The sequence below is a fragment of the Manis pentadactyla genome, chromosome 10 (genome assembly GCF_030020395.1).
Source record: "Manis pentadactyla isolate mManPen7 chromosome 10, mManPen7.hap1, whole genome shotgun sequence".
Taxonomy (NCBI): Eukaryota; Metazoa; Chordata; class Mammalia; order Pholidota; family Manidae; genus Manis; species Manis pentadactyla.
The window spans coordinates 87591620-87613808 of NC_080028.1; the positions used below are offsets into that span (position 1 = coordinate 87591620).

At 39.1% G+C, this 22189-nt stretch overlaps 2 protein-coding genes across 5 annotated transcripts in view; both read left to right on the plus strand.

Moving 5' to 3' along the window:
- TPST1 (tyrosylprotein sulfotransferase 1) overlaps positions 1-22189 on the plus strand; it is a 591927-nt gene that overhangs the window by 408341 nt on the left and 161397 nt on the right. The window lies entirely within an intron of this gene.
- RABGEF1 (RAB guanine nucleotide exchange factor 1) overlaps positions 6054-22189 on the plus strand; it is a 52568-nt gene continuing 36432 nt past the window's right edge. For 3 of the 4 annotated variants that reach the window (XM_036907903.2, XM_036907908.2, XM_057487195.1), the window contains exons 1-2: positions 6054-6232; positions 8458-8624. In XM_036907903.2, coding sequence (XP_036763798.1) covers positions 6054-6232; positions 8458-8624 — 346 coding nt within the window. Of the gene's footprint in view, positions 6233-8457; positions 8625-22189 lie in introns of those variants that run through there. The other variant, XM_057487196.1, reaches the window with a different exon arrangement.

A 22189-nucleotide genomic window follows, 5' to 3' on the forward strand; every position in this document is an offset into this window, starting at 1 on the left:
AAGACTGACCCTGAAAGAAACAGAAAATCTAAACAGACCAATTACCAGCAACGGAATTGAAGCGGTAATCAAAAAACTACCAAAGAAAAAAAACCCGGGCCAGATGGATTTACCTCGGAATTTTATCAGACATACAGGGAAGACATAATACCCATTCTCCTTAAAGTTTTCCAAAAAATAGAGGAGGAGGGGATACTCCCAAACTCATTCTATGAAGCTAACAGCACCCTAATACCAAAACCAGGCAAAGACCCCACCAAAAAAGAAAACTACAGACCAATATCCCTGATGAACATAGATGCAAAAATACTCAACAAAATATTAGCAAACCAAATTCAAAAATACATCAAAAGGATCATACACCATGACCAAGTGGGATTCACCCAGGGATGCAAGGATGGTACAACATTCGAAAGTCCATCAACATCATCCACCACATCAACAAAAAGAAAGACAAAAACCACATGATCATCTCCATAGATGCTGAAAAGCATTTGACGAAGTTCAACATCCATTCATGATAAAAACTCTCAGCCAAATGGGTATAGAGGGCAAGTACCTCAACATAATAAAGGCCATCTATGATAAACCCACAGCCAACATTATATTGAACAGCGAGAAGCTGAAAGCATTTCCTCTGAGATTGGGAACTAGACAGGGATGCCCACTCTCCCCACTGTTATTCAACGTGGTACTGGAGGTCCTAGCCACAGCAATCAGACAAAACAAAAACATACAAGGAATCCAGATTGGTAAAGAAGAAGTTAAACTGTCACTATTTGCAGGTGACATGATACTGTACATAAAAAACCCTAAAGACCACCCCAAAACTACTAGAACTGATATCGGAATACAGCAAAGTTGCAGGATACAAAATCAACACACAGAAATCTGTGGCTTTCCTATATACTAACAATGAACCAACAGAAAGAGAAATCAGGAAAACAACTCCATTCACAATTACATCAAAAAAAAAATACCTAGGAATAAACCTAACCAAAGAAGTGAAAGACTTATACTCTGAAAACTACAAGTCACTCTTAAGAGAAATTAAAGAGGACACTAACAGATGGAAACTCATCCCATGCTTGTGTCTAGGAAGAATTAATATCGTAAAAATGGCCATCCTGCCCAAGCAATATACAGATTTGATGCAATCCCTATGAAACTACCAGCAGCATTCTTCAATGAACTGGAACAAATAATTCAAAAATTCATATGGAAACACCAAAGACCCCGAATAGCCAAAGCAATCCTGAGAAAGAAGAATAAAGTAGGGGGGATCTCACTCCCCAACTTCAAGCTCTACTATAAAGCCATAGTAATCAAGACAATTTGGTACTGGCACAAGAACAGAGCCACAGACCAATGGAACAGACTAGAGAATCCAGACATTAACCCAGACATATATGGTTAATTAATATTTGATAAAGAAGCCATGGACATACAATGGCGAAATGACAGTCTCTTCAACAGATGGTGCTGGCAAAACTGGACAGCTACATGTAAGAGAATGAAACTGGACCATTGTCTAACCACATATGCAAAAGTAAACTCAAAATGGATCAAAGACCTGAATGTAAGTCATGAAACCATTAAACTCTTGGAAGAAAACATAGGCAAAATCCTCTTAGACATAAACATGAGTGACCTCTTCTTGAAAATATCTCCCCGGGCAAGGAAAACAACAGCAAAAATGAACAAGTGGGACTATATTAAGCTGAAAAGCTTCTGTACAGCAAAAGACACCATCAATAGAACAAAAAGGAACCCTACAGTATGGGAGAATATATTTGTTAATGACACATCCGATAAAGGCTTGACGTCCAGAATATATAAAGAGCTCACACACCTCAACAAACAAAAAACAAATAACCCAGTTAAAAAATGGGCAGAGGAACTGAACAGACAGTTCTCCAGAACAGAAATACAGATGGCCAACAGACACATGAAAAGATGCTCCACATCGCTAATTATCAGAGAAATACAAATTAAAACTACAATGAGGTATCACCTCACACCAGTAAGGATGGCTGCCATCCAAAAGACAAACAGCAACAAATGTTGGCGAGGCTGTGGAGAAAGGGGAACCCTCCTACACTGCTGGTGGGAATGTAAACTTGTTCAACCATTGTGGAAAGCAGTATGGAGGTACATCAAAATGCTCAAAACAGACTTACCATTTGACCCAGGAATTGCACTCCTAGGAATTTACCCTAAGAATGCAGCAATCAAGTATGAGAAAGACCAGTGCACCCCTATGTTTATCGCAGCACTATTTACAATAGCCAAGAATTGGAAGCAACCTAAATGTCCATCGATAGATGAATGGATAAAGAAGATGTGGTACATATACACAATGGAATACTAGTCAGCCATAAGAAAAGGGCAAATCCTACCATTTGCAGCAACATGGATGGCGCTGGAGGGTATTATGCTCAATCAAACAAGCCAAGCGGAGAAAGAGAAATACCAAATGATTTCTCTTATCTGTGGAGTATAAGCACAAAGGAAAAACTGAAGGAACAAAACAGCAGCAGAATAACAGAAGTCAAGAATGGACTAACAGGTACCAAAGGGGAAGGGACTGGGGAGGATGGGTGGGTAGGGAGGGATAAGTGGGGGGAAGAAGGGGGTATTAAGATTAGCATGCATGGGGAGTGGGAGAAAAGGGAGGGCTGTACAACACAGAGAAGGCAAGTAGTGATTCTACAACATTTGCTATGCTGATGGACAGTGACTGTAAAGGGGTTTATAGGGGGGACCTGGTATAGGGGAGAGCCTAGTAAAAATAATATTCGCCATGTAAGTGTAGATTAATGAAACCAAAAAAAAAAAAAAAAAGGCAGTTCCTGTGTTGAGACCTCCAATGAGTCCTACACAAGGGTATAAAGGGCATATAAAAGTGTAGGCGAAGGGCCTGTTTGTGTTTATACAGAGGATCCAAGCCTAATTGGGCTACCCCAAAAATGAACTAAGGTACGATATGAAAAAGAACTTCCAACGTCAGCACTCTCTGGAAGACTCATGCCAGAAGATGATCATCAAAAAAACCTCAACAAAGATCCAGGTGCTGCTACAGCTGTAGGTGCACTCATCCCACCAGTTCCTGGACTTGCCATGGGAATGAAGAAGGAGATATCTAAGCTGGCCTGTGCATACAATAAAACAACAAATTTGACTGGATCTATACTGTTGGAACTCAACCAAGAATTAGGAGAAGTGCAAATTGTAGCGCTCCAAAATCTTTCAATTGCAGACTATTTACTATTAAAGGAACATATGGGATGTGTACAGTCCCCAGGAATGGGTTGTTTTAATTTGTCTGATTTCTCTCAGACTGTTCAAGCTCAGTTGGACAATATCCACCATATCATAGATAAGTTTTCACAAATGCCTAAGGTGCCTGACTGGTTTTCTTGGTTTCACTGGAGATGGCTGGTAATTACAGGTATGCTTTAGTTATGTAACTATACTCCTATTATGTTAATGTGTGTGCACAATTTAATTAGTAGTTTTAAACCTATACATCCTTAAGTTACTCTACAAGAAGATATGTCAAAGAAATAATCAATCTTCCCATGTTTTCTTCCACCTGCTACTTCTATAGCTTTTCTTCTTCCTTCCTAATTACAACCCTTAAATAGAATTCGTGCCTCATATCAAATTTACCGAGTATCATAATTCTTCCAAGTGGTAAAGATACTTCAAGACTAATGCTGGGCATAGAAGCCACAGGGCATAAATATGCAAAGAAATAAAAAGCTAACCTTTTCAAACAATAAGGCTTCTCTCTCACTTACCAACTTTACATTTCCCTGTATGGCCCCGGAAGATGACTGGTTAGCCAGAGACGGGTAAGACTCCTCAAGGGAGGAACAACCTAGGACAGGCACAGTGGCAGGGGGGCCATCAGGTGAGAAATTTGGGATCAACAGAGGTGAGGCTTAGAACCTCACCCCCCCTGTTCTGAGAGAAATCTTCTGCATCCGTGGATGTTTTATTGCCCTTGTCTAGCTTGGATTCACACATAGTCTACAGGCACACACCTGATCATCTACATTTGCTCTCTTATAACCGTAAACTATGTTTTCTACCTTTTTCTTGTATCTACCTACCACTTCAGCATTTTATTAAATATAATAATAATAAAGAGAGAAATGTGGTATCCACATATAAATCAAGTATAAAAATCAAATGAGTATTCATATTTGAACGGACTGTTTATAGTTCATAATGCATGAGCAAAACCGAAAGATTCTGTGATGACTGCCCTTGTACTGTTCACCATGTAACTTATTCACTATGTAAGAATTTGTTGTCCATGTAAGAACTTGTTCGTTATGCTTCAGAAGATTGGAGACTGATGAAAATTAGGCTTGGGGTAAATTAATGATTGTGCATTGAGCATTGACTCCCCTATACAGAATTTTATTGTTGTTAAGAACCATTTTATCAATAAATATGAGAGATGCCCTCACAAAAAAAAAAAAAAAGTACACACTTCCAATTGTAAAATAAATAAGTAACCGGGATGTAATGTATAGCATAAGGAATATAGTCAAAATATTATAACAACTTGGTATGGTGATAGCTGATACCTAGAATTATCATGTATATAAATGTTGAATCACTGTGTTGTACACCTGAAACTAATGTAATGTAATGTAATACTGTGTGTCAACTACCCTTCAATAAAAAATAATTATCTATAAAAAAAAAAGTAATAATACTTCTGACTGGACCTTGTCTAATACCAATTTATATCCAGAATGTCTAAAGAAACCTCACAACTCAATAATAAATAAAACAAACAACCCACTCAAAAAATGAAAGAAAAAAAAATTAGAAACTCTGTACCCTGTGAACAATTCCTCTTTGTTGTCTCCCCTGAACCCACCACTTCCTCTCCACCCCATCCCCCAGCCTCTGGCAACCTTATGTAGTTGGAATCAAATAGTATTTCTGTTTCTGTGAGTGGCTTATTCTACTTTGCACAATGTCCTGAATGTTCATCCTTGTAGCATATGACAGGATTTCCTTCTTTTTAAGGCTGAGTGATAATCCACTGTACATACCATATTGTCTTTATGCATTCATCCTTTGATGAATATTTAGCTTGCTTGCAACTCTTGGCTATTCTGAGTAATGCTCCTGTGCAGATGAGGATGCAAATATCTCATCAAGGTCGGTTTTCAACTCTTTTAGATGTATACCCAGAAATGAGATTTCCAGATCATATGGTAATTCTATTTTTAATTTTTGAGGAACCTCCATACTATTTTCCGTAGTGGCTACACCATTTTACATTCCCACCAACTATACAGGGGTTCCAATTTCTCCACATCCTTACTCACACTTACTTTCTGTTTTTTTTGCTGGTGGAATATTATGGATGTGGGGTATTAACCATTGTGGTTTTGATTTGCATTTCCCTGATGATTAATGATATTGAGCATCTTTTCACATGTTATTTGTCTATTTGTGTATTTTCTTTTTGAGAACTGTCTCTTCAAGTCCTTTGCGAATCTTTAATTGAATTATTTTTATTCTTGCATTGTAGTTCTTAATAAATTCTGGGTATTAACCCCTTACCAGATATATGGTTTGCAAATACTTTTTCCCACTCCTTAGGGTGCCTTCTCACTCTGTTGATAAGTTTGCTTTTCTGTAAAAAAGTGTTTAATTTGATAGAGTCCAAGTTTTTGTCTGTTTTTGTTTGCTTGCTTGTGCTTTTTGTCCAATGCATGAAGTTTTTACTCTATGTCTTCTTATATGAGTTTTATAATTTTCATGTCTTACATTTAGGTCTTTAATCCAATATTACTCCTTTCTTAAAGTGTTCTTTATATTATTGGGAAGGAAACAAGAAGTCTTTCAGTACGGCTATGTCAGGAATTTGCTTTATTTAAACTTTTTTTTTCTTCCCTCTTACAAGAAGCTTGAATATGTGGACTCACTTTTTTTTGTTCTTAATTGCTGTGCTGATGAAAGAATAATAGTTCATTTTCAACAAACCTTTTCTTGTTTGCCACTTGATTAGCAGGAAGAAGATGAGCCTTAAGTCTGAACGCCGAGGAATTCATGTGGATCAGTCGGAGCTCCTGTGCAAGAAAGGATGTGGTTACTATGGCAATCCTGCTTGGCAGGGTTTCTGCTCCAAGTGCTGGAGGGAGGAGTACCACAAAGCCAGGCAGAAGCAGATTCAGGAAGACTGGGAACTGGCAGAGCGGTAAAAGGACTTAACTAGGGGTGGTTTAACAGTGAGATGATTGTATGCATAAGCTCTGTCATTGCCAAAATACGTTTTTCTTTTTTGTTTTGAGCTATTCGCAGGTTGACTTAATGTTTTCCCCCTCTTCTCAGCCAACATTTAATGAATAGCTTTCAATGATTTCTTCAATTTGTCTTTGTCTTATCTTTTAGTAATTTTGTGTTTGATGTGTCTTAGTTCTATAGACAATAAGCTTCTTGAGTAGAAGAACAGAGTTAAATGTACTTCATGGTGAGGATTAAATGAGGTAATATATATGAAGTACCAACAAAGGGCTTGGTACATAACTACTACTATCAAACATTATTTTCCTCATTCTTCAAATATACTTAGCATGGCAGCTGGCATAGTGATAATCACATGATAGTAGAAACCTGTTGATTTGTATGCATAGTCCTTGCCTTATGGAAATTTAACTTTTCCCCAAAGGTGGGGTTTGTTATTCAAAAGTAGTTTGTATTATCCAGAAATATGACTATAATAAAAATTTTAAAGGTAGAATGACTGGTGAACATAGGGACTAATAAAATGCCTGAATAAAGTTAATCCTGAGCCAGAGTATCCTAGAAACTGTAAAGCTTCTCAATAAAACAAAGTCAAACTGAGCCCTGACAGCTTTTGCTGGTTTTTTATATCTAAAAGCTATAGCATCTACAGCATCTAGAGAATTATACATCATACTCTGCTTTTAGTGACTCCATGGTCAAGAGAAAAAGTACAGACATAGAACATGAGCCATTTTCTCAGGTTTCCCAGGGTACTCCTAATATTCTCAGTAGCTGATCCTGTTTTATAAGTTAGAGGCCACTAGGTGTGACTAGCTTACTTTTTCCCCTCTCCACATCAAAATGTACTAATATCTTCAATTTCTATTTTGTCTCAGAGAAAGATGTTTCCCTATTCCATTCTCAGACTAACTTCTACCTGTAATTTTGTTACTTTTTCTTACTGTTTCCAGTTGTTTGAGATTTCCTATAGCCTGTTTCTCAAATTTGAACTGGCATGAGAATTACCTGGAAAGCTTTATAAAAACAATGATTGCTGATCCCAACCTCAGTCCATGACTCCTCTGAGAATCTGCATTTCTAACAAGGTCCCTGGTGGTGCTCATGGTGCTGTCTGAAGAATTGTTCTTAGGTAGCCTTTGAGAGTCATTATAAATACCTCAAATTCAGTGGGTCCAAAGCCAAATTTATTGCTTTTATGTGCTCTAATCTCCACTCCCAACATACTTTCTAACCCTTCTAACCCTAACCCTGTATCAATTAATGACATCACTGTTTTATTTAGTTAATTAAAAAACACTGGAGTCATTCTTAATTTTTCCTTCACCTCCCACACTGTCTACAACTACTTAAGCAAGTTTTACATATTCCAGCTTAGAGAAGTCTTTTGAATTTCATTCTTTCCTGATTTCTGGGTCTTTATTTTCTCTTACTTAATTCTTTGTAATATATTTTTAACTATTGTCCCTATCTCTAGTCTATCTGCTCCTCAAGTTGTCACACAGATACCTGCATTATTTTTCTCAACCACAGATTTGATAATGATAATGTATTGGATTTATAGCCTTTCTTGGTTCCCCACCCCATGATGAAATTGAGGATTGTATTGGCAGCCAAGGCTTATTACCACCTAGTGCCTACCTGTGTATCCTGCATCATAGTCTATCATGCCATCAGTAGTCTACATTGAACTTGGTCCACAACAAAAACCACATGCATTCACATCTGTAATTCCCTTTTCCTGGAATGCCCTTTCACTTGGTGGAATCTTATTTGTCGTTTAAGGCTGGCCTAAATGTCACTATTGTAGAACCTTGGACTGTTTCAGCAGATTTAGCTGTTCTTTCTGTGTAGCACTTGGGTTTCACTTTCTGCTATAGGAACTATCACACTATATGGTGATTATTTACTTTCTTCCTTCTGATCTTGAGTTGGTTAGGGAAAAGGACTGGACTTTCTTTCATGTAACCCTAGTACATCTGCTGAATGAGCGTGATCCATGGAGAAAGGTCCCTTTGAAATCTAGTAGTATATAGGATAGTTTCATATCAGAGACCCCAGACCTATTTAGTGTGTTTAGCCTCCATTGCTAAAATTCCTGATCATCCTCAGTTCATTGAGGAAAACTGGGTTTATAGAGAATGTCTGGGTTGTTCTTAATCCTCTCTTGAATTACAGACTTCAGCGGGAGGAGGAAGAGGCCTTTGCCAGCAGTCAGAGCAGCCAGGGGGCCCAATCCCTCACATTTTCCAAGTTTGAAGAAAAGAAAACCAATGAGAAGACCCGGAAGGTTACCACAGTAAAGAAATTCTTCAGTGCTTCAACCAGGGCTGGATCAAAGAAGGGTAATTTTCTGATTCTTTTATTTTCTTCTGTGCCCAAATGAAAAATGGAGTGGGTCCACAATGCATGTGGGCTCAGCTTTTTAATTTCTGTAAGTGTTCAGAGAATGTCAACTCAAATTTGAAACCAAGTTGGGTTTGAGGGTCAGATAGTATGTGAAACCAGGAATCCCTTTGGTTGGAGGAGACCGTGTTTTAGAGAAGTTTGCTTACTCTGTAGTAGTAGTAAAGAGAACTGAAGTATATAGTTTGTTTGCCTCCAAATAGCTATCTTTTTTGGATGTTTTATTTTGTGTGCCTTTAGTTTTTGGATCCTGGTTTATTCTCTGTAGTATAATATCTTCACTATCCATACCTTATCAAAATAACTGTTCTAGGCTTAAAGTCATCTGAAAAAGAGGTATTCTGAGGGCTTACTTGAGAGACAACTTGTGTCTTGAGGAACAATCTGGACAACATACAGGAAAAAGCTCACTTTAGGCATTTAGAGAGGTGAAAGGAACATGTAATAGGGGTTTTTTTTAGTACATGAATATGTATGTACTCGATCTTATCCTACTTCTTAAGATGCCATATAACCAGCAAAAAAATTGTCACTGAAGTCATACTTGTTCTACCAATGAGTGGAAAAGCTAGTTGTAGTGGCCTGCCAGAAATCAAGAAGGAATATCTCCAAACCTTTATGTTGGTGATCAGAGTTAGACTGAATTTTAAATGGTCGGGAAGACTGGAAACTTTAAGTTAATGCTACCAGAAGAGCTGTTGTCTTGGACCTGGATGCATCCCTTAACTCTCAACCTGGGAGGTAGTTGTCATAAGGTTTTTGATCTGCCCAAAGGCAGGGGAATGAATAATAATGTCACACCTTAAAATCTTAGTTGGTCTTTCAGATTTTATGACTATTCTTGTTTCATTTTATTAAAAGGAAGTGTTGCTTATAAACCACAACACAGCACTTTAATAAATGTACATCTTTAATCTGTTTGTTCACTTAATTAACTTGGAGTTGTTTCTTGATTGGCTGTCACTCATAGCAGTTTTCTCTGCTGCAGTAAGAAGGGGAATAATCAGTACCTGCTAGAGATTAAATTAAGAATGTACTTGACTTGTAGTTTATTAATTAGGAGGTAGTGTAGTAGGGTGGTTAAGAGCATGAACTTTGTAGTCATTCTGGTTGAGTCTCAGCTTTGCTATTTACTAGCTATTGTGACACTGAGCAAGCTAAGCTCCATAAGCCCTGTCTATTCTGAGGAACAGTAGTACCTATCATCTTGATGTGTGTAAGAGTTAGTACGTTACCTGATGCACATAGTAAGTCCCCAACAAATGTTAACTAGCTGAAGAGCATGGTGTTTTTCAGGTAGCATAATCTCTGCTGGTAAGGAGCTCAAGGGTTTGATCAAAGCCATTAATTCCTATTTAGCTTAAATGCTGTTTCTTACTTTGGAAAAGTCTCATTAGCCTTTTGAATTTATGATTTATGGTGAAATGACAGCAGATGAAGTAGGAAGGCAGTTATAAAACCATCCATCAACTTTAGCTGCTTCATTTTACATATGACAGTATAAAAGCTTAACTAATAAAGTAACTAATTTACCCAAGATTATATAATGAGTTGATTTGTTAGTACTCAGGTCTCATAACTCCTGGTTTAGTTTTTTCCCACTATATCCCTTGACCTCAAATATTTATGCATGCATATCTTTATCTATCTATATCACTTTTTATATAGATAGATATATGATGAGGTATCTGTTATTGAAGTGCATAATAGTCACACACATTCACTAACTATCCTTGGCAGTTTTAAAAATTGTATCCTAAAGCTTCTGTACAGTGTGCACTATATATTTTAAAAGAAACAATAGAACTTATTTTTATTTTAAAAATTTGTATGTGGACTAGTTCTTACCTTTTTTCTTTGTTTCCTTTTGAATGATAGATTTTTACTTAAGATTTTTTATCTTTAGCCGTTTTTTTGTCTATAGGAATCATATGGGGATAATGACCTCAAAATATTGAAAAAAATTGATGTATATGTATTAGAAAAGAGGGTCTTGTTGGATCTTTGTTTCACAGGTTCCTTATGTAATTGTTTCAAGTGATTATTTCAGCCTTTGTGTGTATATAAGACTAACCTGTACTAAATGAAGTTTTAATTTATTGGGTCTAGATTAAAATAGGCCTTTTTGTGTTCTGTATTCGTTATTCTACTTCATTAATATTCATTAATAATATATGATACGATTGCTCGTGATATTTTACTTGGTAGCATGAAAGAAAGCTATTAAGCCAAGACTGCTTGGTAGCAAATATAGAGTACAAATATAACCTAAAGGATTTGAAGAATATTTTAACATCCTGTTAGAGTTGGATGCCCTTCAAAGAAGGTAATGGAATAGCTCGATTGTAGAGAGAGTTTGCTTATTGTTTTTTAATCTTCAAAGTAAGGTTAAGTGAACTATAGCTTACAGAGTAAATCATAGTGAGTTGGCCAAGTTTGAAACATTTGCTCATACTTCCAAAATGCCGTTTTCTTTTAGAGCTCAAATAGATGTCACCCTGAGTAGAATCTAATATGCCTCTTTTACAAATTAATCTAAAGGCAACAGTCCTAGAAGGAATATGTTTTCTGTTTATTAAAATACCAATCTTTCTACCTGTACCCTAGATTCTAAATACCAATCTTCACTAAAGTGAACTAGCATTCCTTGGAGAAATGACTGATTCCAGGGCTGGAGCAGGCAAAGAAGGGCCTCCCCAAAATAGTGGAAACATGTCAAGGACCCAGAAGCCAGCTTGAATGGGTTCCCATTGGCCAAATTTGGGTATTAAATAATGACGATAAATGGAGTACAGCTGATTAAATAAAATAATCTTTAGTCCATCCAACTAATAAAATAGATAAATAATTAAGGGAGAAGAGAAAGCTCTTTACCCATGAAATGTTTACTAATAAATACAGAAGGACCGGTGGAGATAGAAAATTACTGTTTTGCAATGATTAATAGTAAGAATTAATTCAGGCAAATTTCATCAATGGATACTAAATCTGGGGTGAGGGGAGAGAGTTTTCTGAGGAACAAGTTGTGAACATGATCTCACATTAATTCCCACAACTTGTTTATTAACTATAAATAGAGAAATGTTAACTATACAATGATGGGGGGAAACAAACATGTGTGTCTAGATATGATACATTGAAAAGAACACAACATGAATTGCCTATCTAAGCTGAAAATTTATAACCTGAATCCAGTCATGAGAACACAGCAGAGAAACTCAAATCGAGGGTCATTCACTAAACTAACCAGTTCTTCAAAATTGTCAGTGTCATGGAAAAGAAGGCTGGGAATGTTTCCAGACTAAAGGAGACTAAGTGTACCTGACCACAATTACTGTATGATGCTTAACTGAATCCTATGGAAGAAGAAAAACCAGTTTTTTTCAGTAATTCTATCATAGCTGTATAATAGATACACTTGTTATTAGGAAATGCACATATTAAGGGGTAAAGAGCATGATATATACAATCCACTTGAAAAAATAATACAGACATGTAACAAAATGTTTAAATTCTGTGAATCTGAATAAAGGATCTAAAGGAATTCTTTGTGATAATCCTGAAGCTTTTTTGTAAATTTGAAGTTATTCAAATAAGATTTAAAAAATAAAACTATAATTCCCCAGCTTTCAGTGCTGTCCCAAGACCTGAATTTCAGATGCTAATGAAGTAGAAGCATAGTGTTAATTACATTGTTTGAAGGATCACTAATGACATGCTACTTAAATCGGGAGGCCCTCTTTGGTATCTGGATGAAACTGAGATACTGATTCCCCAAGTTGAACACAAGTCTGTCCCTACTTCAGATGCCAGGTGCAACCCCCAGGAGTGAGGGAACCCACACTTCTGACCGAGCAGCTATAAACTGGGGTTTCCATAACTCTCTCCTCAGGTTTGATCATTTGTTAAAAACAACTCACAGAACTCACGAAAACACTATTTACACTTACTGGTTTATTCTAAAGAGCACAACTCAGCAATAGGCAAATAGAAGAGATACATAGGACAAGGTAGGGGAGGGAGCACTGAGCTTTCATGCCCTCTCTGAGCGTGCCGTACTCCCAGCACCTTGATGTGTTCACCAGCTTGGAAGCTCCCTCAACCTCAACATTTAGGGGTTTTTATGGAGGCTTCATTTCCTAAGCATGATTGATTAAATCATTGACCACTGGTAATAGAACATGTTCCATCTCTTCTCCCCTGCCAGAAGTCAGAGGTCAAGGGTGGGATGGGACTGAAAGCTCCAACCCTCTAATCACTGGGCTGGTTCCTCCAGTGACTAGCCCCTTATCCAGATGGCTCTGAAGCTATGTAGGGTCCCAGAGGAGTCACCTCATTAGCATAAACTCACATGGAAGAAAGGGGCGTGTTATGAATAGAAAAAGATGCTCCTTGTGACTCAGGAAATTCCAAGGGTATTAGGAGCTCTGTTCCAGGAAGCCAGGGGCAAAGACCAAATATATTTTTCTTATACTATGGATTATCAGCCATTTAGTCCATATTATATAACTATAGTCAGAACAACTGAAAAAGTCAGAACTTTAATATTCTACTTAGCTGCCCTTATGTTGTTTGGATAATCTGAGAAATGTGAGATTTGTGGTAACATTTTTTTCTTAATTTGTAATAAACGTGTATTGAAACCTAGTATATACAGAAAATAGAAGAAAAATGTGTACCTTTTTTTTTTGGTATCATTAATAGACAGTTACATGAAGAACATTCTCTTTACTAGGCTCCCCCCTTCACCAAGTCGCCACAACATACCCCTTCACTCACTGTCCATCAGCGTAGTAAGATGCTGTAAAATCACTACTTATCTTCTCTGTGTTGTAGAGCCCGCCCCATACCCCCCCACACATTATACATGCTAATTGTAATGCCCCCTTTCTTATTCCTGCCCTTATTCTTCCCTTCCCACCCATCCTCCCCAGTCCCTTTCCCTTTGGTAACTATTAGTCCATTCGTGGATTCTGTGATTCTGCTGCTGTTTTGTTCCTTAGTTTTTCTTTGCTCTTATACTCCACATATGAGTGAAATCATTTGGTACTTGTCTTTCTCCACCTGGCTTATTTCACTGAGCATAATACCCTCTAGCTCCATCCATGTTGTTGCAAATGGTAGGATTTGTTTTCTTCTTATGGCTGAATAATATTCCATTGTGTATATGTACCACATCTTCTTTATCCATTCTTCTACTGGTGGACATTTAGGTTGCTTCCGTTTCTTAGCTATTGTAAATAGTGCTGCGATAAACATAGGGGTGCATCTGTCTTTTACAAACTGGGCTGCTGCATTCTTAGGGTAAATTCCTAGAAGTGGAATTCCTGGGTCAAATGGTATTTCTATTTTAAGCATTTTGAGAATCCTCCATACTGCTTTCCACAATGGTTGAACTAATTTACATTCCCACCAACAGTGTAAGGAGGGTTCTCCTTTCTCCACAACCTCACTAACATTTGTTGTTGTTTATCTTTTGGATAGTGGTGATCCTTACTGGTGTGAGGTGATATCTCATTGTGGTTTTAATTTGCATTTCTCTGATCACAAGCAATGTGGAGCATCTTTTCATGTGTCTGTTGGCCATCTGTATTTCTTCTTTAGAGAACTGTCTATTCAGCTCCTCTGCCCATTTTTTAATTGGATTATTTGCTTTTTGTTTGTTGAGGTTTGTGAGCTCTTTATATATTTTGGTTGTCAACCCTTTATCGGATCTGTCATTTACGAATATATTCTCCCATACTGTAGGATACCTTTTTGTTCTGTTGATGGTGTGTCCTTTGCTGTACAGAAGCTTTTCAGCTTGATATAGTCCCACCTGTTCATTTTTGCTTTTGTTTCCCTTACCCGGGGAGATATGTTCATGAAGAAGTCACTCATGTTTATATCCAAGAGATTTTTGCCTATGCTTTTTCTAAGAGTTTTATGGTTTCATGACTTACATTCAGGTCTTTGATCCATTTCAAATTTACTTTTGTGTATGGGGTTAGACAGTGATCCAGTTTCATTCTCTTACATGTAGTTGTCCAGTTTTGCCAGCACCATCTGTTGAAGAGACTGTCATTTCCCCTGTTTAGGTCCATATCATATATTAATTGACTATACATGTTTGGGTTAATGTTCGGAGTCTCTATTCTGTTCCACTGGTCTGTGGCTCTCCTCTTCTGCCAGTACCAAACTGTCTTGATTACTGTTGCTTTGTAGTAGAGCTTGAAGTTGGGGAGCAAGATCCCCCCCACTTTATTCTTCCTTCTCAGGATTGCTTTGGCTATTCAGGGTCTTTGGTGTTTCCATATGAATTTTTGAACTATTTGTTCCAGTTCGTTGAAGAATGTTGTTGGTAATTTCATAGGGATTTCATCAAATCTGTATATTGCTTTGGGCAGGATGGCCATTTTGACGATATTAATTCTTTATAGCCAGGAGCATGGGATGAGTTTCCATTTGTTAGTGTCCTCTTTAATTTCTCTTAAGAGTGTCTTATAGTTTTCAGGGTATAGGTCTTTCACTTCCTTGGTTAGGTTTATTCCTAAGTATTTTATTCTTTTTGATGAAATTGTGAATGGAATTGTTTTCCTGATTTCTCTTTCTATTAGTTCATTGTTAGTGTATAGGAAAGCCACAGATTTCTGTGTGTTGATTTTGTATCCTGCAACTTTGCTGTATTCCGATATCAGTTCTAGTAGTTTTGGAGTGGAGTCTTAAGGGTTTTTTATGTACAATATCATGTCATCTGCAAATAGTGACAGTTTAACTTCTTCTTTACCAATCTGGATTCCTTGTATTTCTTTGTTTTGTCTGATTGCTATGGCTAGGACCTCCAGTACTATGTTGAATAACAGTGGGGAGAGTGGGCATCCCTGTCCTGTTCCCGATCTTAGAGGAAAAGCTTTCAGCTTCTCGCTATTCAGTATGATGTTGGCTGTGGGCTTATCATATATGACCTTTAATATTTTGAGGTACTTGCCCTATGTACCCATTTTGCTGAGAGTTTTTAATCATGAATGGATGTTGAATTTTGTCACATGCTTTTTCAGCATCTGTGGAGATGATCATGTGGTTTTTGTCTTTCTTTTTGGTGATGTGGTGAATGATGTTGATGGATTTTTGGATGTTGTACCGTCCTTGCATCCCTGGGATGAATCCCACTTGGTCATGGTGTATGATCCTTTTGATATATTTTTGAATTTGGTTTGCTGATATTTTATTGAGTATTTTTGCATCTATGTTCATCAGGAATATTGGTCTGTAATTTTCGTTTTTGGTGGGGTCTTTGCGTGGTTTTGGTATTAGGTTGATGTTGGCTTCATAGAATGAGTTTGGGACTACTCCCTCCTCTTCTGTTTTTTGGAAAACTTTAAGGAGAATGGGTATTATGTCTTGTGTGTGTGTCTGATAAAATTCCGAGGTAAATCCATCTGGCCTGGGGATTTTGTTCTTGGGTAGTTTTTTGATTACCGCTTCAATTTCTTTGCTGGTAATTGGTTTGTTTAGATTTTGTGTTTCTTCCTTGGTCAGTCTTGGAAGGTTGTATTTTTCTAGGAAGTTGTCCATTTCTTCTAGGTTTTCCAGCTTGTTAGCAAAGAGGTTTAATAATTCTTTGTATTTCTGTGGAGTCTGTCGTGATGTTTCCATTCTCATTTCTGATTCTGTTGATGTGTGTTGATTCTCTTTTTCTCTTAATAAGTTTGACTAGAGGCTTATCTGTTTTGTTTATTTTCTCAAAGAACCAGCTCTTAGTTTCATTGATTTTTTTCTATTGTTTTATTCTTCTCAATTTTGTTTATTTTTCTCTGATCTTGATTATGTCTGTTCTTCTGCTGACTTTAGGCCTCATTTGTTCTTCTTTTTCCAGTTTCGATATTTGTGATGTTAGCCTATTCATTTGGGATTGTTCTTCCTTCTTTAAGAGTGCCTGGATTGCTATATACTTTCCTCTTAAGACTGCTTTTGCTGTGTTCCACAGACGTTGTGGCTTTGTGTTGTTGTTGTCATTTGTTTCCATATATTCCTTGATCTCTATTTTAATTTGTTCGTTGATCCATTGATTATTTAGGAGCATGTTGTTAAGCCTCCATGTGTTTGTGAGCCTTTTTGTTTTCTTTGTACAATTTATTGCTAGTTTTATACCTTTGTGGTCTCAAAAGTTGGTTGGTAGAATTTCAATCTTTTGGAATTTACTGAGGCTCTTTTTGTGGCCTAGTATGTGGTCTGTTCTGGAGAATGTTCCATGTGCACTTGAGAAGAATGTGTGTCCTGTTGCTTTTGGATGTAGAGTTCTATAGATGTCTGTCTGTTGTAGTGTGTTGTTCAGTGCCTCCGTGTCCTTACTTATTTTCTGTCCGGTGGATGTATCCTTTGGGGTGAGGGGCGTGTTGAAGTCTCCTAAAATGAATGCATTGCATTCTATTTCCCCCTTTAATTCTGTTAGTATTTGTTTCACATATGCTGGTGCTCCTGTGTTGGGTGCATATATATTTTATAATGGTTATATCCTCTTGTTGGACTGTGAGCCTTTTATCATTATGTAATGTCCTTCTTTATCTCTTGTTACTTTCTTTGTTTTGAAGTCTATCTTGTCTGATAGTAGTACTGCAACCCCTGCTTTTTTCTCCCTATTGTTTGCATGAAGTATCTTTTTCCATCTCATGACTTTTAGTCTGTGCATGTCTTTGTGTTTGAGATGAGTTTCTTGTGAGCAATGTATAGATGGGTCTTGCTTTTTTATCCATTCTATTACTCTGTGTCTTTTGATTGGTGCATTCAGTCCGTTTACATTTAGGGTGACTATTGAAAGATATGTACTTACTGCCATTGCAGGCTTTAGATTCACGGCTACCAAAGGTTCAAGGTTAGCTTCTTTACTATCTTACTGTCTAACTTAACTCGCTTATTGAGCTGTTGTAAACACTGTCTGGTGATTCTTTATTTCTCTCCCTTCTTATTCCTACTCTTCCATTCTTTGTATGTTGGTTGTTTTATTCTGTGCTCTTTTGTGTTTTCTTTGACTGCTTTTGTGGGTAGTTGATTTTATTTTTTGCCTTTAGTTAGTATTTGGTTGGTCTGCTTTCTTTGCTGTGATTTTATTTGCTCTGGTGACATCTGTTTAGTCTTAGGAGTGCTCCCATCTAGAACAGTCCCTCTAAAATACCCTGTAGAGGTGGTTTGTGGAAGGCAAATTCCCTCAACTTTTGCTTGTCTGGGAATTTTTAAATCTCTCCTTCATATTTAAATGATAATTGTGCTGGATACAGTATTCTTGGTTCAAGGCCCTTCTGTTTCATTGCATTAAATATATCATGCCATTCTCTTCTGGCCTGTAAGGTTTCTGTTGAGAAGGTTTCTGTTGATGATAGCCTGATGGGTTTTCCTTTGTAGGAGACCTTTTTCCTCTCTCTAGCTGCCTTTAAAACTCTGTCCTTGTCCTTGATCTTTGCCATTTTAATTATTATGTGTCTTAGTGTTGTCTTCCTTGGGCCCTTTCTGTTGGGGGTTTTGTGTACTTCTGTGGTCTAATCAATTAGTTCCTCCTCCAGTTTGGGGAAGTTTTCAGCAATTATTTCTTCAAAGACACTTTCTATCCCTTTTTCTCTCTCTTCTTCTTCTGGTACCCCTATAATGCGGATATTGTTACTTTTGGGTTGGTCACAGAGTTCTCTTAATATTGTTTCATTCCTAGAGATCCTTTTAGCACTCTCTGCATCAGCTTCTATGCATTCCTATTCTCTGGTTTTTATTCCATCAATGGCCTCTTTCATCTTATCCATTCTGCTTATAAATCCTTCCAGAGACTGTTTCATTTTTGTAATCTCCCTCCAAACGTCATCTGTTACCTCTTGTATATTTCTCTGCAGCTCTGTCAGCATGGTTATGACCTTTATTTTGAATTCTTTTTCAGGAAGACTGGTTAGGTCTATCTCCTCCGGGGTTGACTCTGTGATTTTCGTCTGTGTCAAATTCTTCTACCTTTTCATGGCGATAGAGATACTTTGTGGAGCTGGCGTGTGTGATGGCTGAGAGGACGTCCCTTCTTGCTGGTTTGTGGCTTTCCTCTCCTCGGTGAACAGCGACCTCTAGTGGCTTGTGCTGGGCAGGTGCACACAGACGGGGCTTCTTATTCTTGCCCGGCCACTATGGAGTTTAGCTCCATTGTTTCCGTGGATGTGGCCTGCCTCAGGCCGCTGCTCCAATGTGGCGGAGCCCCGTTGGAGGGGAAATGGCCGGGAGGCTGTTTATCTCCGTGAGGGGCCTCAGAGCTGCGGTGCTGCCCAGGGGGTTAGGGCGCCCGGAGTTCCCCAGGATTCCCAGCTGCTGGACTAAGTGTCCCAGGACGCTTCTGTCCAGCTGAGGGTTCACTGTCCCTTTAAGACTTTCAAAAAGCACTTGCTTTTCTTTGTCCCAGGGGCGCCGACTGCAGGGACCTGCTCACAGGTCTTACTGTCCTGTTTCCCTAGTTTCCCGCACCCCACGCACGCACTGTGTGTCTGCGCTCCGGTGCAGATAGCTAGGGCTGGCTATTTAGCACTCCTGGGCTCCCTCTCCGTCCCTGCTCTGACTCTTCTCCTCCCACCAGGAGCTGGGGTGAGGGGCACTCGGGTCCCGGCAGGCTGGGGCTTGTATCTTACCCCCTTCGCGAGGCACTGGGTTCTCGCAGGTGTGGATGTAGTCTGGCTGTTGTCCTGTGTCTTCTGGTCTCTCTTTTAGGGATAGTCGTATTTGTTGTATTTTCAAAAATATATATGGTTTTGGGAGGAGATTTCCGCTGCTCTACTTACGCCGCCATCTTGGCTCCTTCTATCCCTTTTTCTCTCTCTTCTTCTTCTGGTATCCCTATAATGTGGATATTGTTCCTTTTTGGATTGGTCACACAGTTCTCTTAATATTGTTTCATTCCTGGAGATCCTTTTATCTCTCTCTGCATCAGCTTCTGTGCATTCCTGTTCTCTGGTTTCTAGTCCGTTAATGGCCTCTTGCATCCTGTCCATTCTGCTTTTAATAAGTCCTTCCAGAGATTGTTTTATTTCTGTAATCTCCCTCTGTACTTGCTCCTTTAGCACTTGCATATTTCTCTGCAGATCAATCAGCATGTTTATGATTTTTATTTTGAATTCTTTTTCAGGGAGACTGGTTAGGTCTGTCTCTGCAGATCCTCTCTCAGGGGTTGTCTCGACTATTTTGGACTGGACTAAATTTTTCTGCCTTTTCATGGTGATAGTTGTGACTGTAGGCAGGTTGCAGGTGTGTCAGCTGGGAGAAGAAAGTCCTTTCCTGCTTGCTGGATGCCTTGCTCTTCTCCGCTGCCTGTGTCGGTTACCCACACTCCTGGAGCAGCCACCGGGTTAATCCCCTAAGCTGCTGTGGGTGGGGTCTCCGTCAGAGCAGCGCAGAGCTCTGCAGGGAGTGGCAGGCGCGCCAGGTGCGCTCCTCTGCTATAGCGGCGCCCCTGCAGGGCAGCTATGTGCCAGCAGCGGCCTTTGGGTCTGGCCTGGGTGGCTGTGCGTCGGGCTGGGATTCTGGTTAGCTGCTGGGAGTGCAGCTGCTCCATCTGGCACTGCTGCAGGTGCGCGTGGGCTTCTCCTGGGCCCCTCTGGTTCTATGGTCGCTGGCGCACGCAGGCTGCTCCCAGGCTGCTCAGTCGCCACCGCCATGGGCTCATGCAGGCCTTTCCTGGGCCTCTGTGGCGCCATGGCTGCTGGCACATGTGGGCCGTTCCCAGGCTGCTCGGTCGCCACCGTGGCGGGCTCACTTGGGCCACTCCCGGTCCTTTCTTGCACCGCCGGTGCATGCAGGCTGTCCCCGTTCCCCTCTGGCACCGCCGCCCCCAGCACGCACTGCCATTCTCCCACTACTGGGCCGGTATGTCAGGGTCCGTGCCAGTTGGGGGAATGACTGGCAGGTTGCTTAGTGCCGTGAGGGGCTTCAGAGCTGCGCTGCCGCCCAGAGGGTTAGGTCACCTAATGTTCCCCAGGATTCCCAGCTGCTGGCTAAGTGTGCCGGACAACTTCGTCCAGCTGTGGGGTCCCTGTCTCTTTAAGACTTGCAAAAAGCACACGTTTTTCTTTTGTCTCAGGGATGCCGGTTGCAGGGACCTGCCCGCAGGTTTTTCTTTTCTGTTTCTCTGATATCCAGCACCCTGTGCACCTTGTGTCTGCGCTCCGGGTGTGGATTTCTAGAGCTGGTTGTTTAGCAGCCCTGGGTTTTCACTCCCTTCCCATTCCGACTCCTTTCTTCCCGCCAGGTTGTGGGGTAGGGGGGTGTTTGGGTCCTGCCTGGCTGCAGCTTGTGTCTTACCCCCTTCGTGTGATGTTGAGTTCTCGCAGATGTAGATGTATCCTGGCTATTGTACTGTATCCACTGGTGTCTCTTTTAGGGATAGTTGTATTTATTTATATTTTCATAAATATATATGTTTTTTGGAGGAGATTTCCACTGAACTACTCATGCCGCCATCTTCCCTCTGCCCTTCTATGGTAACATTTTTAACATTCATAGGATATAAGATGTGTTTTTAGAACAAGAAATGGTGTTAATCATCTTTACCAGATCAAATTTTGTTTTGAAATTGATATTGTCTGGTTCTTTACTGTTTCACAACTGTTCTTCAAGTAAATTTAGTGAAGACTTTGCTTTTATGGATTTTTGTGTTTAAATATTAAAGATTTAGCTTGATTTAATACGTGATTTACCTTGCAGACAGACTTATGTAGTAGGTGCTCACTTAATACTCTTTGACTGATTTAAATGGGAATGAATCGGTGCTACAGTACCAGGAGGGACATTACCATGTGGTTGTAAAGACCTTGGGTTTAGGAATCTAACAGATCTGGATTTCACTCCAGCCTCTCCTCTACCTACCTGTATAACTTGAGGCACATAAGTAAGTGACTTAAACTTTCTGCCTCAGTGTATTCCTGGCTTAAAATGGTAAGCATTTATTATTTCATGGTTTCAGGAACCTAACAGAATTTTTAAGGATTAACAAGAATGTATAGTAAAGCACACTATCTGCCATATGGAAAATGCTCGTTGAATGATAGTTGTAAATGTTACCTTCATAATTCAAGAGCATATGTTCTGTTGGGAAGACTCTTTAAACTGAGTGTTTAGACTAGAGAATGAGAAGCTTGATAATCGTGGCAGACTGGCTATTCTTGAAATACAAGCTTTGTTTCTATATTAAGAACACGATATTTTAAGTTGAACACCAAACAGTTCTTCACATACTCTGCTTTTTTTTACTCTACAGTACGTTTAAGAACTCTTTCCTATAAGTACATAAAAGGCATACTTTTGAATTTTAACACATGGTAAACCATAATTTATTAGTCCCTTAGTGGTGGCCATTGTGCCATTCCAGTCTTTTGCTATTATAAGTAGTGCTAAAATAGTAGATAATATCAGTAGATTTTTGAGAAATGGAATTGTTGGTCATAGGATAAATGTATTTTAATTTTGATGATTATTGCCAAATTGCAGTTATATCACTGTGCATTCCCCCTCCATA